This window comes from Hypanus sabinus, chromosome 7 (genome assembly GCF_030144855.1).
Source record: "Hypanus sabinus isolate sHypSab1 chromosome 7, sHypSab1.hap1, whole genome shotgun sequence".
Taxonomy (NCBI): Eukaryota; Metazoa; Chordata; class Chondrichthyes; order Myliobatiformes; family Dasyatidae; genus Hypanus; species Hypanus sabinus.
Genome location: NC_082712.1, coordinates 71716559 through 71732212, shown reverse-complemented (window position 1 = coordinate 71732212; position 15654 = coordinate 71716559). Strand labels below are relative to the sequence as shown.

The 15654-nt window shown below is 41.1% G+C and overlaps 1 protein-coding gene across 5 annotated transcripts in view; it reads left to right on the top strand.

Moving 5' to 3' along the window:
* Positions 1–15654, top strand: part of LOC132396865 (SWI/SNF-related matrix-associated actin-dependent regulator of chromatin subfamily E member 1-related-like) — a 48481-nt gene that overhangs the window by 16119 nt on the left and 16708 nt on the right. For 3 of the 5 annotated variants that reach the window (XR_009513154.1, XM_059974873.1, XM_059974874.1), the window contains 4 exons: positions 6843–7052; positions 9788–9908; positions 10148–10185; positions 10787–10865. Coding sequence is in view for 4 of the 5 variants with exons in the window: in XM_059974873.1 (XP_059830856.1) it covers positions 6843–7052; positions 9788–9908; positions 10148–10185; positions 10787–10865 (448 nt within the window). In the remaining variant the exon portion in view is untranslated. Of the gene's footprint in view, positions 1–6817; positions 7053–9787; positions 9909–10147; positions 10186–10786; positions 10866–15654 lie in introns of all 5 variants that reach the window. The other 2 variants (XM_059974875.1, XM_059974876.1) reach the window with 2 other exon arrangements.

The following is a 15654-nucleotide window of genomic DNA, read 5'->3' as shown; positions in this document are numbered from 1 at the left end:
TTGGTGACTACCAGGAGGAGAAGCCAAGGAATCTCTTGTACTATTCCCCTCTTTTGCAGCGATACTGTTTTGGAAACTGATAGGTGGGGGTGAGGAAATGGGTAGGAGGGTGGGCTGCTAGAATGGCTTCTCAGAAGAAAGCAATTGCAGCAGCCAGATCAGTGGCACCATGACTTTTTTTTAGTTCATGAGGGTAGGTCAAAGTCTAGGGGAGCAGTAGTGATAGGGAAGCTTATCAGGGACACAAATAGGTGTTTCTGTGGCTGCTAACAAGACTCCAGGGTGGTCTGTTGCCTCCCTGGTGCTAGGGTTATAGGGATCTTTTGACCTAAATGCAGGATATTCTGCAGAAGGTTGTGGTCCATATCATTACTAACAACATAGGGAGTGTAGGTTCTGCAAAATGAATATAGAGAGTGAGGCAGAAGGTTACAGAGCAGGACATCTAAGGATGAAATCTGAGAATTACTCCTTGTGCATCGTGGTAGTGAGCATGGAATTGAAAGATAGGCAAATGAATCTGTGGCTGAAGAGATTGTGTAGATGGGAAGAGTTGCTTGGACCACTGGGATCTTAGGGGACAGGAGAACTGTACAAGAGAGACAGATGGATCTGAGCAGGAGGTATCCAATATCCTTGTAGGGAGATTTGCTAGGCCTACTCAGGTAGGGGTAAACTAGAAACCTGGTGAGGTGAGGGATGATAGGCAGTTGGAGCCAGGTGTGGTAGTAAGAATAGACCAAGAGAAAAGAAACCAGGTGGGTGGGTGTATAAGAATGATGGGCAGGTGGAACCAGCTGAGTGAGTAATGGATCTAGGTAACGATGGAGTAGGTGGGGTGCAGAAGAAAAAGTTAAATCAAAAGGGGGCCTTGCTGAACAGTGCTTGACTTGCTGAGTTCCCCCAGCAGTTCTCTTTTGCTCTACATTCCAGCAATTGTAGTCTTTTGCATTTCTAAATGAACTCAGAGCATAGATTGGCACATGGGATATAATATTATACCTATAATAAAAATATGGTTGAGAAACAGGCAAGACTAACAATTCAGTGAACCAGATATTTATGCTTCATGCATAAAAGGTGGAAGTAGGAGAGGAGAGCGAGTTGCAATGCAATTAGGGAGAACATCCTGTCAGTATTTAGGATATCCTGGATGGAACGTTCAGTGAGGTCATGTGGATAGATCTTAGAAGCGAGAAAGGTTCTGTGTGATAGATTGACCAGGAAGGTTGGGGCATATGGGATTGAGGGTGAGCTAGTGAGTTTATATCAAATTGACTTGATGAAGGAAGCAGAAGATGGTGGTGGAAGGTTGTTTTTCATGTTAGAGGCCTGTGATTATTGGTGTGCTGCAGGCAATGTGCTGGAATCTTTCTTCTTTGTCACAAATATTAATGATTTGGATGAGAGCGTAGCAGACATGATTAATAGGTTTGAAGATGACACCAAAGTTGATGGTGCTAAAGGTTCAGTAGTTAGGAAAGTTGATTAAGGTTTTAAGGATACAGTGAGATAGAGAACAGCAGATGGAAATTAATTTGGACAAATGCAAAGTGATTCATTTTGAGAAGTTAGACCAGGGGTGGGCAAACTTTTTGACTTGTGGGCCACAAAGGGTTCTAAAATTTGACAGGGGGGCCGGACCAGGAGCAGATGGATGGAGCGTTTTGGTAATACACCTCATAAGAGAAAATAAAATATCATGGGATATTATATTCTTTAAAAACCGCCACAGTCTCTTGGCATTACAGGCATACAGCAGTTGATCGGTGTTCGGTAAAAAGATATTTAGTTGTCCACTCCTTATTAAACACCCGACATTCTCTATCCACTTTTCTTTTCTTAGCTCCACTCATCTTTACAGAAGGGGTGAGAGGTTATAGCGGTATGCTACACGCAGCGCTAAAATTACGACACGGAGTCGGTAACTGCAGTCGAAGGAAAAAACTTTATTCGAAATCCCCAGCCTCACTTTTAAGCCTCCCTCAACCTGCCCCCCGTGGTGCAGAGGCTCCAAAGCTCTGTGCTCGCAAATCCCCGCAGGCTATCTCCCTTAGCTGGAACGCTGGCTAATTGTGAGCCGATTCGGATGTGCCAAGAAATGGGTCGCCACAAGGTCACAGAGTAAAGCGCAAATGTGGAGTAATACGCTGCACCTCAACAAAGGTCAATGTATATAGAGTGCGTCATCTATTGGGAAAACGCCAGAATTGCGGGGAAAAAACGTTAACAAGGTTTATTAATATAATTTCATCAAGTTCTGCGGGCCGGATTAAAAAGCTTAATGGGCTGCATATGGCCCCCGGGCCGTAGTTTGCCCATGCCCGCGTTAGACCATAAGATGTAGGAGTAGAATTAAGCCATTCCAACTTGTCTGATATATTATTCCTTTCAACTCAATTCCCTTGCCTTCTCCCTAAAACTTTTGGCACCCCTACTAATCAAGAACCAATCACCCTCCACTTTAAACGTACCCAATGACTACCTCCACAGCTGTTGAGGAATGAATTCCACTGGTTCTTCACCCTCTACCTAAAGAAATTCCTCCTTATTTCTGTTCTAAAGGGATGTCCTTGTATTCTGATGCTGCCCTTTGGTCTGAGACTCCCCCACTATGGGAAATACACTCCCCAAATTTACCCTATCTAGACCTTTTCAGTATTTGACCACTTTCAATGAGACTCCCCCCATTTCCATTCTTCTAAGCTGTGGTGAGTACTGGTCTCCAAACCATCAACCGTTCCTCACACATTAACCCTTTCATTCCTGGGATCATTCTCATGAATCTCCTGGAGCCTCTCCAATGCCAGCAGATCATTTCTTAGGTAAGAGGCCCAAAGTTGCTCATAATATTCTAAGTATGGTCTGACTGATGCCTTTTAAATCCTCAGCATTACATCCTTGCTTTAAAATTCTAGTGTTCTTAAAATGAATGCTAACCCTAACCCTAATGTACCCTAATTGTTTGTGTTATTAGTTTAGGCAGATTGTGTTTATCTATTATTGTGACTTAGATGACGATCAGACCACATTTTATGACTAATTAATGCAGAAAACAAGGCAGTTGCAAAGAATTCACAAACTTCTTGCATCTTTACATAATTCCCTGAAAATAGGAACACAGGCTGTGATGAAGAAGGCATGCTTGTCTTCATTGGCCATGCCACTGAGTACAAGGGTAGGGATGTCATGTTCCAGTTGTATAAAACATTGGTGAAGCTGCCCAAGGAGTATTTTGTGCAGTTCTGGTCAATATACTTTCAGGAGATAGGATTAAACTGGAGGGAGTGCAGGAAAACATTCACAAGGTTGTTGCATGAACGGAGGGCTTGAGTTATAAAGAGAGATGGGATAGGCTAGGTTGACTTTCCCTGAAGTGAAGGAAGCTGAGAGATGATGTGACAGAGGTATGGAAACTTATAAAAGGCATCATTATATACTTTACACTTTATTGTCACCAAACAATTGATACTATAGCATACAATCATCACAGTGATATTTGATTCTGCGCTTTGCGCTTCCTGAAGTAGAATTCGAAGTGAATATAATAAAAATTTAAATTATAAATCATAATTAGAAAATAGAAAAGGGAAAGTAATGTAGTGCAAGTCAGGTCCAGATATTTGAAAAGTACGTCCCAGATCTGGGTCAGGATCTGTTCAGTCTTATCACAGTTGGAAAGAAGCTGTTCTCAAATCTGGCCGTACGAATCTTCATGCTCCTGAACCTTCTCCCGGAGGGAAGAGGGACAAAAAGTGTGTTAGCTGGGTGGGTCCTGTCCTTGATTATCCTGGCAGTACTGTTTTGACAGCGTGCGGTGAAAAGTGAGTCCAAGGATGGAAGATTGGTTTGTGTGATGTGCTGGGCTATGTTCACGATCTTTTACAGCTTCTTCTGGTCTTGGACAAGACAACTTACATACCAGGTTGTGATGCACCCTAGAAGAATTAGGGTTGATAAGTAGGCCATCAGTTTCCCTTGGTTGAAGTGTTTTAAACTGCAAGACGTAGGGTTAAAGTGAGAGAGAAGTTGTTTAAAGGGGATAAAAAACAAAGTGCAATAGGTATCTGGACTAAACTGAGAAGGTGGTGGAGGCAGACACAGTATTACCAGCTGAGAGACATCTGGACTTGTATTTGAATGACGGTATGTGGGAAGATGTGATTAGTAAAACAGGCAAAATGGTTTACATAGATGTTGTGTGGCAAAGAACTTATTTTTATCTGTTGAACAACTCTGACTCTATTGTTCCTGTAAAACAGGCAACCTCTTCTCTTTTAGCTTCTAACCACACCATACACTGTTTTTTTAGAAAGAAATCTCAGGAGGATTAACCGATATAATTTACTTTACTTCCCAATAATGGAGAAAATTCAAGTTAATCTTCAAATAAAGCCAGTTTTGCTGTTATAAGACTATTAAGTGGTTCCCTAGTTTGATAAGTTAGACCCTTGACCTCAATCTTTCTCATTATGTTCTTGCACTTTGTTTACCTGCCCTGCACTTCTCTGTATGACTGTTGCACGTTATTCTGCATTGTTATTATTCAACTTTGTTTTGCCTCAATGTACTTTGTAATGATTTAATCTGAATGAACGGTTTGCAAGGCAAGCTATTGTCCCTAGGTGTGTTAGTTGGTTGGGTCAGATAATCGTTTGATTTCTTAACGATCTGGGCAGCCGTAAAGGCTTGAGTTCTTTGGCGTAATAAGAGACTTGAGCCATAATGTGTATTTGATACACTGATGCATTTAAAGAATGAAACAGGTTTTATTTTTGGACTATACAATGTAAAATAAATCTTTTGTAGTTCGCTGTGATATGATGCACAGAGTTTCCATTATTTCCAAATGTAGTTCAACAGTTTCTTTACCTGAAGTTTTCATTTCTGAGATGGTAGCTCAAGGTGCAACATTTACACAGCCCAGTGAGATTTAATGCAACACTGGAAAAGTACTAAAGAGTGTACTCAAGGTAACCATGAGAGTCAGTAGTTTTATAAAAGGTATCGGTAGACAGGTTGTCTCCAGAGATGGAGACAGAGAGGGATTGAGAAAGGAGAGGGAGATGTTAGAAATGTTTCAAGTAAATTTCAGGGCAGGGTGGAAACTAGAGGCAAAGTTGGTGAAATTGACAAGCTCAGCCTAAGTGCATGAAGCAGAACAATGTAGTCCTCAATGTCAGACTCCCATGGTTACTCACAGTATAACACTTCGAAGCTTTCGGAATGAAGGTTTCCTTTCTTTAACTGTTCTCACTTTTGTGTGGGTGGACTTTAGAAAATTTCAGTTTTGTTGGTTCCCAAATTTTAATGTGAGGGTCTTTTTGGGTGTGCCCTGAGATTAGAATTCTAAACAGTCCGGAACAGTGTTCAGAGTTTCACTGTGTAGATAGTTGGCTATTGTTTAAGTGATTACTTAATGCTGATGTGGACAAGATGAAGAATCCCAGTTGACTTAGTTACCATGTTTTGTTGAAGTCAGATTGAAAATACATCCTAATTATGTTTTATTTTAACTCACAATGATCAATTGTTTGAAACTGCTTTTATAACAAAATATGGAGGCTTTATAAGGTGCTGAGTAGACTGAATTTGGAATATAGTGAGCAGTTTTGGACCCTTATCAAAGAAAGCATGTGCTGGCATTGGAGAGGGCCCAGACGAGATTCAAGTCAAGTCAAGTCACATTTATTGTCATTTCAAACATAATTGCTGGTACAGTACATAGTAAAAATGAGATAGTGTTTTTCCAGGACCATGGTGTTACATGACACAGTACAAAAACTAGTCTGAATTACATAAAAAAAAACAACACAGAAAAAAAAACTACACTGGACTACAGACCTACCCAGGACTGCATAAAGTGCACAAAACAGAGCAGGTATTACAATAAATATTAAACAAGACAATAGGGCAGTAAGGTGTCAATCCAGGCTCTGGGTATTGAGTCTGATAGCTTGGGGGAAGAAACTGTTACATAGTCTGGTCATGGGAGCCTGAATGCTTTGGTGCCTTTTCCCAGACGGCAGGAGGGAGAAGAGTTTGTATATGGGGTGCGTGGGGTCCTTCATAATGCTGTTTGCTTTGCAGATGCAGTGTGTAGTGTAAGTGTCCGTAATGGTGGGAAGAGAGACCCCGATGATCTTCTCAGCTGACCTCACTATCCGCTGCAGGGTCTTGCGATCCAAGATGGTGCAATTTCCGAACCAGGCAGTGATGCAGCTGCTCAGGATACTCTCAATACAACCCCTGTAGGATGTGATGAGGATGGAGGGTGGGAGATGGGAATCATGAGAATGATTCCAGGAATGAAAGGGTTAATGTATGAGGAGCATTTGATGGGTTTGGGTCTGAATTCACTGGAATTTAGAAGAATTGGGGGTGGGAGGGGAATATCATTGAAACCTATCAAATATTGAAAGGCCTAGATGGAGTGGATGCAGACAGGATGTTTCTTATAGTGGGAGAGTGTAGTACTAACTGGCACTGCCTCAGAATTGAAGGCCATCCCTTTTGAACAGAGATGAGGAGGAATTTCTGTGGCTAGAGTGTGGTGACTCTGGAATTCATTGTCACAGACAGCTAGGAAGCAAAGTCGTTGGGTATACTTGAAGCGGATATTGTTTGGTTCTTGATTAGTAAGGGTGCCAAATGTTATGGGGAGAAGTAAGGAAAGTGGGGTTGAAAAGGATAATAAATCTACCATGATAGAATGGTGGAACAGACTGGGTGGATTGAATGGTCTAATTTTGTTCCTGTGTGTTATGTTTTAAAAAGGAAAACACTAGACATTTTACTCCAGGTTTTATAATAGTAGTTCAATATTTTTATATTCTTATCAGCAGCATGTGACCAAGAAAAGAGGCTGGCCAAAGGGTAAAAAGCGCAAAAAAAATGTTCCCAATGGTCCCAAAGCTCCACTGACAGGTTACATGCGATTCTTGAATGAACGCCGTGAACAGTTACGGGCACAGCAACCAGATTTACCTTTTCCAGAAATCACCAAGACGTTGGGCAGTGAGTGGAGCAAACTTCCCCTTGAAGACAAGCAGGTTTGGTGATTTGCAGTGTATTATCTGCTTTTTTTTTTAATAATGGAAAACTGCTAAGGCACTGGGTCTTTGATTAATCTGAGCAAATTATTTTGTTAAGTAACTAAAGAGATTAATGAAGGTGGTGTAGCAGCTAAATAAGTGTATGTGCTGATAAAGTAACCCATATTAGTGTTGTTTAAAAGATAGATTTTCTCCAATCTCATCTGCAATTCACCTCCGCATATCTCGATTCCATTTTGTTCCCTTGGTTCAGTCCCTTCTCACCTACGTCATGACACCTCACATGCTGTCGATCTTCTCAGCGATTTTCAATTCCCTGACCCTAATTCCCTAATTTTCACCATGGATGTCCAGTCCCTGGACATCTATCCTCCAAGGGGGCCTTAAAGCTCTCCACTTTTATCTCGACAACAAACCTGACCAATTTTTCTCCACTATCACCCTCCTCTGGCTGCGAAACTGGTCCTCACACTCCTCCCACTTTCTCCAAACTCAAGGTGTGTTGATAGGCACCCACATGGGGTTTCAGCTATGCCTGCCTTTTCATTGGCTACTTGAACAGTCCATGTTCCCAGCCATTCTTGATAACGTTCCTCAACTCCAAATGCACTACATTAACAACTGCATTAGTACTGTTTCGTGCACTCATGCTGTGCTTGTCAATTTCATCTAATTTGCCTCCAATTTCCACCTTGCCCTAAGTTCACTTGGAACTTTTCTGACACCTCTCTTCTCCTTTTCGATCTCTCTGTTTCCATCTCTGGAGACAAACTGTTTCTGATATCTTTTATAAAACCAGTGACTCCCATGGTGATCTTGACTATATCTCTTCCCACCCTGTCTCCTGTAAAAATGCCATTCCCTTTTCTCAGTTTCTTTGTTTTCATCGGATCTGTTACCTGGATGAGTCATTCCTTTTCAGAACGTAAAGATGTATCCTTCAAAGAACTGCAATTCTTTTCCTCCATCATTGATGCTGCCCTCATCTGCATCTCCTCTCAGGATCTCAGGAAGTGTCCACATTTCCTGGACATCTGTGCTCACCCCATCTTCCCACCGTCTTAATGGGTAGAGTTCCTCTTGTCCACACCTATCATACCATGAGCCTGCATCGAGCACATCATTCTGTTCAACATCTGCCATCTTCCATAGGATACTACCATCAAATACATCTTCACCTCCCTCTCACTCTCTGCTTTCTGCAGGGATTGCTCCCTCTGTGATTCCCTTGTCCATTTGTCCCTCCACACTAATCTTCCACATGGCAAGTGGAAGAATTGCTGAACCTGCCCATTCACCTCTTTCCTCACCTCCAAACAGTGATTTCAGGTAAGGCAACACTGCACCTGCAAATCTGTTGGAATTGTCTACTGTATCCACTGCTCCCGATGTAGCCTCCTGTGCATTGGTGAGACTCGACGTAGATTGGGAGACTGCTTCTCCATCTGCAAAATTCAGGATTACATGGTGGCCAACCATTTCAATTCCTATCACTATTCTATTCAGACAAGTCTGTCCTTGGCTACCCCTGCTGTCACACTGAGGTCACTCTGGTTGGAGAGCAACACCTCATCTCCCATCTGGGTAGCCTCCTATGTATTGATATGAGCATCGATTTCTCAAACTTCCAATGATTTTTTTTTCCCCTTTTCCTCCCCTCCCCCTTGCCCCACTCCCATTAGTTGGTATTCACCCCCCCCACCCCTTTTTAAATTTACTTTCTCAGAATTTGAATGTCATTTGCAAGACGAGCAGTTATTGCCCTTTCTTAACTGCTTCCCTAAAGGTGGGCGTTGAACCACGGCCTCTTGTGCAGATGTTCCCAAACTGCTGTTGAATGGAGACAGCAACAAAGGATTGCTGTTTTATTTTCATATTAGAGTGGTATGTAACTGGAAGAAGAATCTGCAAGTGGCAGTGTTCTCATGCACCTGCTAACTGGAATGTAACAGTATTCAAATTCCCTTTTCAGTGGCCATTTAAGAGCTGGCCCAGTTGGCATGGGCCTAGAGTTATGTTTAGGTCAGGCTAGGTAAGGATAGTATATTTTCTCCCAGACTGATGTTATTGAACCGGTTTTATGGCAATGCAATAATCCTCATTTTTCTAAATTATTACCCAAATGTAAATTGCAAGCTGCTGAATTTTAATTTGGTTCTGAAATAGTAGTTCAAGTACATGACTCATTATTTAGTTGCTCTACTAGCAGTGAACATATCCAGGATTCTGGCACTGCTTCATTTAAAACTTAATTCTCTTTAAACTTGCCTATCAGAACCCTAGTTCCCTGCTTTCTTTAAATGGGTTTTTCAGGCTTCTAGGTGTTGCCAAATGTTATGGGTTTTTTTCTGAGACATTCAGGAACATTTCAGGGTGTTTAGAAGATTCAAGTGTAGCAGTTCCATCAAAATTTAACTACTCAGTCTTTTCTGATGCCCTTTTAAATTTGAATAATGCAACAATGCATAAGACTTTACTGAAGAAACCTTCCAATATTTTTCTGGATATACAGACTTAGGAATACTAAAGGTAGTTACAATATTTTTGTACTGAGTTTTGCAGTAAGCTGATGGTGCTTGTTGTCCATTCCAAAGCCCAAGCTATTACTTTAAGCCATGATTCATTATTCTTAGTCTTTGTAGTCATATATCCAATATGACAAACCAATGAATTACTTTTGATTCTCCCCCTTCCACATTAATTCTTAAAAATATGTATTATTCATTTTTAAGTTCTATCTTGATGAAGCTGAACGGGCAAAGCAACAGTATATAAAAGAACTGCAGGAGTACCAGCGAACTGAAGCTTATAAAATGAGCAAAATTGCCATCCAGGAAAAGAAGCTAAGAAAAGGTAGCCCTGCTTTTTCTTATCATTAATATATCATTCTAACAGAAAAATATTTAGTTTAAAAACTGGATTCTTAGCGGCAGATAAAAAATAGATGTTTACCGATTTTGTATCTTTTCATTGCACGTCAGATTGCAAAGAAAATAAATCTAAGGTACAGTAAGACAGGTGGAAATTTTATGGATCAATGCTTTTCCAAAACTTTGTTTTTATCAATTAATTATCATTTATCCTTATTTTAGAAACCGCTCATTCATTGTCAAATGGCATGCATGGTGAGGTAAGAGCTTCTGGAATGCATCTCGGTATCATACTAAAAGTCACAGTTGGATTGTTTTCAAAAAGGCAGTTCAGCTTTAGGTACAAGTCTTTTTTATTATAGTTGTGTACTGTGTTTGCAATAAAGTTTGCCTTGAGATTTGCTAAGTTATGTTACAGCCAAATTGCACTTTCAGCAGCTGTTTCCTTGAAATGTACAGTAATTGACAGTGCAGTGAAGGGAAGTGACACCAGGTGGCTCTGTAACACAAGTTCATATCAGGTAGAGGGGAATGGTCCAAACAGCTGCAAGTCTAGGTGTCTCAGCTAATATACAAAAGTGTAATGTTTCATTTAGATTGTTCTGTGAGTCTAAAGACTCGCTAATTAGCCATGAAGCTAACTATGAAGTAGCTATAGTAGTACATTGCTAGTGCATGTCCAGTTGAAAGTTGCTTTTAGCTGGTGTCGTTACACTGGAAGTATGCAGAAAAATAATGCATAAAAATTCTGTAAGTGGTATAGGCTTCTTTTAGTCAGTCTTGCTTAGCAGTATGAATCAGCAAAATCCAATATTTATTTAATGACTCACATCTTTAATTCAGCTCACTTTATTTTCTCAGAAGAACAACGAGCAGCAAGGGAAAATGTCTATGTTTAATATTCCAATTTTTACTGAAGAATTTCTTGATCATAACAAAGGTAGGGAATCAACAATTTTTGATCATGTGCACTTATGATTAAATACTTGGTTCAAAACACCAACTTTGAATTTATATAGATTTTCTGATGTTGAAAAATGTAATGAGGATTTAAGTTAATGGGTATTGAGCCAAGGAACCAGGGCAAAAAGTGACATTTTTAAGAGTGGTGTTTAAAGAAGAAGTGGAAGCTGGAGAGTTGGTGGGATCTGATTGGCTGAAGTGGCTGTGAACATTGGAGAGAAAGTGGGAGGAATGCAACAGGTTAAGTTCTGTGGAAGAGAAATGAAAAACATATTTAATATGGAGGAGATTGGAGATCTGCGATGTGTGGTGAAGTAATGGAAGGATTTCAGTACTGATTCACATCTAAGAGATCAGGTGAGTTATGATCAACTAAGTCAGTGAAGTCATTGCATGTAATTTTGTGGTACAACTCATTGTTTATCTTGTGAAATAGTGTTCTTGTGAAATGCACAAATCTAAATGACAAAGGACATGTCTGCAAGGTGCCTTTTATTATTGTGAAATTCAAAACAGCATGATCTACTTAAGGTCCTTGATATATCAAAAGGTTATTGCTCCATTAAAAGACACTTCATAATGATTTTGAGGATACTGTCAGTGGTGGTAATTTCAGAGGTTTAAATCAATAATAAGCCAATTTACCAAACACAATTTAAATACTTTTATTAAGTTGTGCATCCATGAAAACTAATTGAGATCTTGTTATTACAAAACAGATGGGTCAAATGGTTCAGGAAAGTTGTCAGTAATTAAGCATTACCGTTGTACTGGAAGTAGTTTATGAAGATCATTTGCATGAAATATAGAATGTAAAAAATTAATGTGCATAAGAGAATCTTAAACAGAGAAACCACTGATCTGCATCTATCAAAATCACACAGTGTTTATGGCAAAGTGAACAAAGGCTACTTAATTTGCTGATCAGAAAGATAAACTTTGATATGGTATAAATAACAAAAATAGAAAGAAACCTTGTAGCTATAATAACAATGTTAGGAATTACTGATTGCAACCTTTATTTCCATTATCTGTTGTCTGATTTAAAAATTGAAGCAGCTTTGTAGCAGGATTGAATGATAATTGGAGATGAAGGCAGGTGAACTACTGTATATTCTGGGATATTAGCTGATCCGGAGTATAATCTGACACCCCCAATTTCAAGGTTAAAAAAGTGACTTTTTCATGTTAAGTTTGTAACATGAAAAGCCAACCCCTTTTGTAGAGGTTTTTGATTTAACCAGAAACGATCACAAGATCTCACATGCTGGTACTCAGCTTTGCCAGATCCAGACCCTGGAAATTTTGTGAACCAGTACTTGCTAAGAAAACAAGCCTACACACTGTAGAGCATTATAAGCAAATTCTTAATAAATAAATCATGGAGAGAATTTTTGGATTAGGTTTCCAATGGAAAAGAATCCTCTGACATGATTTCAGAGTTAGGGGGCAAAAGTTTAAGAGTAACGTGAGGGGGAATTTCTTTACTCAGAGAGTGGTAGCTGTGTGGAATGAGCTTCCAGTAGAAGTGGTAGAGGCAGGTTCGGTATTGTCATTTGAAGTAAAATTGGATAGGTATATGGACAGGAAAGGAATGGACGGTTATGGGCTGAGTGCGGGCCAGTGGGACTAGGTGAGTGTAATCGTCAGCACAGACTAGAAGGTGTCAAGATGGCCTGTTTCCGTGCTGTAATTGTTATATGGTTATATGGAAATGTAACCCCCCCCCCCCCGTGAAACCATTTAGCGCCCATGGTAATCTCGTTAAAACATAACACGGGGTGGCAGGATCAGTACGTGTACTCAGTATTGAGCTTGCGACCACCATGTACAGAAGATTAAAACAAATGTGATATGATGCTGGCTTCAAGCTGAAGGCTGTTGATTTTGCTAAAGGAATGAATAATTCTGCAGCTGCTAAGTTTAGTGTAAACAAGAGAGAGTGGAGACAGGCCGAGGACACGCTGAGGGAAATGCCAACGACAAAATGTGCAAACCGCGGAAAAACATGCCAGTGGCCAGAACTGGAAGAAAAAGTGAATCACCAGCGCTCATCGAGATACCTTGTTACCAGAGAAATGATTTGAATTCAAGCGTTGAAATGGGACGAAAAACGCCGTGAGGTCAGCAAAAAATTTCAAAGCTACGCAAAGGTGGTGCTGTCAATTTATGAATAGACGTGATATTGTGTTGAGACAAAAAACAAAGATTGCTCAGAAAGTTCCCGTGGGGTGTTGTTTACGTTCAAGAACGCTGTTGGATGGACGAAGCCATTTGCTTGAAGTGGGTTAAAGAGGTGTGGCATCGACGTCCCGAAAGTGTCAGGAAAGAAAAGTCGCTACTTGTCTGGGACATGTTCAAAGCACACTTGTCAGGTGAGACAAAAGCAGCATTGAAAGCTGAAAATACGGACATTGCAGTCATCCCCGGTGGATTGATTTCCGGGCTCCAGCCACTAGATGTGAGTTTAAATACCAAAGAATTCATGTGTCGACAGTGGAACTAATTTGACTCAAAAACAGCCAATAAATATGACCTGTCCTCCATGTATTCATTTTCCCAAAGTTGGCACCCTCTGTATAAGCTGACCCCCTAACTTTAGAGCTGAATTCTCAGCTTATACACAGGAATTTAAGGTATATCCTCGGGGTGGAAAGTTAATGGATGGAATAGTCTAGTCCTGATGAGTGATATTATGGCTGTTCATGGTGATGGCAGTGAGAAGAAGTAAATTAGGAAAGCATGTTGAGCGGGTGAAATGATGTTGGAGTTACTACAAGAAAATATATTCAAGCTCATTAAAGAAAAATTTAAAGAAAAGAAGAGGCTGAGTTGCAAGATGTCTGACAAAACTAAAGATTGGTGTGCTGCAAGAAGATGAAGGTTGAGCGGAGTTAGGACTTCTCCTAGGTGTGAAGGACGGTGAGACTGGGTGAAGTGATTTCTTCTCCATGCACCTTCACTGTGCTTTTGCAGACTGCACTGAAGGCATCTACTTTTGCACAAGAGCTGATGGCAAGCGGTTCAACATTGTTCACTTGCACTCCAAGACCAAAGTTAGGACAGCCCTCATCCACACGATGCTGTTTGCCCATAATGCAGCATTGGCATCACACACTGAAGGTGGACTCCCACAACTGATTAACCATTTTGCCCGTGCCTGCAAGGAGTTCAGATTAACTGTCAGTCTGAAGAGGATGAATGTCATGGCCCAGGGTGCAGAATCCCCTCCAAATATCACCGTTGATAGTTGCTCTCTTGACAGAGTCGACTCTTTCACCTATCTTGGGTCGACCATTACCAGCTCCCCGTCCCTCAAAGCAGAGGTGAACAGCAGGATGGCCAAAGCTGCAGCCATCATGGCCAGACTGAACAACAGACGACCAAGCTGAGTATGTACCAGGTGTGTGTGTTCAGCTCATTCCTCTACACCAGTGAGGCTTGACACCGTACTTCAGCCGAGAGAAGAGGCTAAACTCATTCCACCTGCGCTGCCTCAGGCACATTTTGCTCCTCTCCTGACAGGACAGACAGAATCACCAACACAAAGGTTCTGCAGCAGATTGATACCTCCAGCATCCAAGCACTACTCAGTTCCAGGAGCCTCAGATGGTTGGGCCATGCCAAGCAGATGGACCATGGATTCATTTCCAAGAACGTGCTGCATGACAAACTGAGTGAGAGGTACCACCCACGAGGAAATCCATGCCTCTGCTACAGGGATACCTGCATGCGCCACATGGAGCTGGCAGGCATCAGCCTCAACACATGGGAGGAAACAGTTGAAAACTAGACAGCATGGTGGGCTGCAGTCAAAAGCGGAGTACAGTTGGCCCTCCATATCTGCGGGGGATTGGTTCCGAGAACCCCCGCGGATACCAAAAAACGCGGATGCTCAAGTCCCTTACTTAACCTGTCTCGGTGCGGTGGACATTAGGACCTGGCGGTTCAGCTCTGAATCCACAATGTTTCTGTTCACGAAAATAATCACGATCATGATTGAAAATAGGGTGGAAGTAATAAAGCGATTGGAAAGAGGTGAAATGCCATCAGTCATTGGAAAAGTGTTAGGCTACAGTCGATCAACGATCGGAACAATTTTAATGGAGCATGTGAAAGGCCCTGCCCTGAAGAAAGCTACAATTATTACTAAGCAATGCAGTGGTTTAATTATTGAAATAGATATGTTTCATATTCATTGAAAGGTAAAATGTGTACTATATACTAAGAAAAACGTTTTAACTAACTGATGCTAAATAATACTGGATGCACCTGTTCCGACTTCAAATCCGACTTGAAGACGGACTCAGGAATGGAACTCGTTCATAACCGGGGACTACCTGTACTTTTGAGTCATTTCCAGATTACTTATAATACCTAATACAATGTAAATGCTATGTTAATAGTTGTTATGCTGTATTGTTCAGGGAATAATGGCAAGAAAAAATAGTCTGTACATGCTCCAACAACGAGTGCTGGAGAGAGAACTTACGGGTTTTCCCAATCTGCGGTTGGTTGAATCTGCGGATAAGGAGGGTCGACTGTACGGCATACTGAGATAACAAGGACCAAGATGCTCATCAAGAAAGCTAGATGAAAAGCCAGAGCTGCATTGCCCTGAGCAACTTCCTCCTTCACCTGCAGACTGTCACTCTAGAGTGGGGACTTCAGGAAGTGCAAATAGCCCCAAGAACCATTAGAAAAATGTTACACCATCGTCGCTCAAGATGTATGATGCCACCGTCAATGATTTAATTAAATTTTCT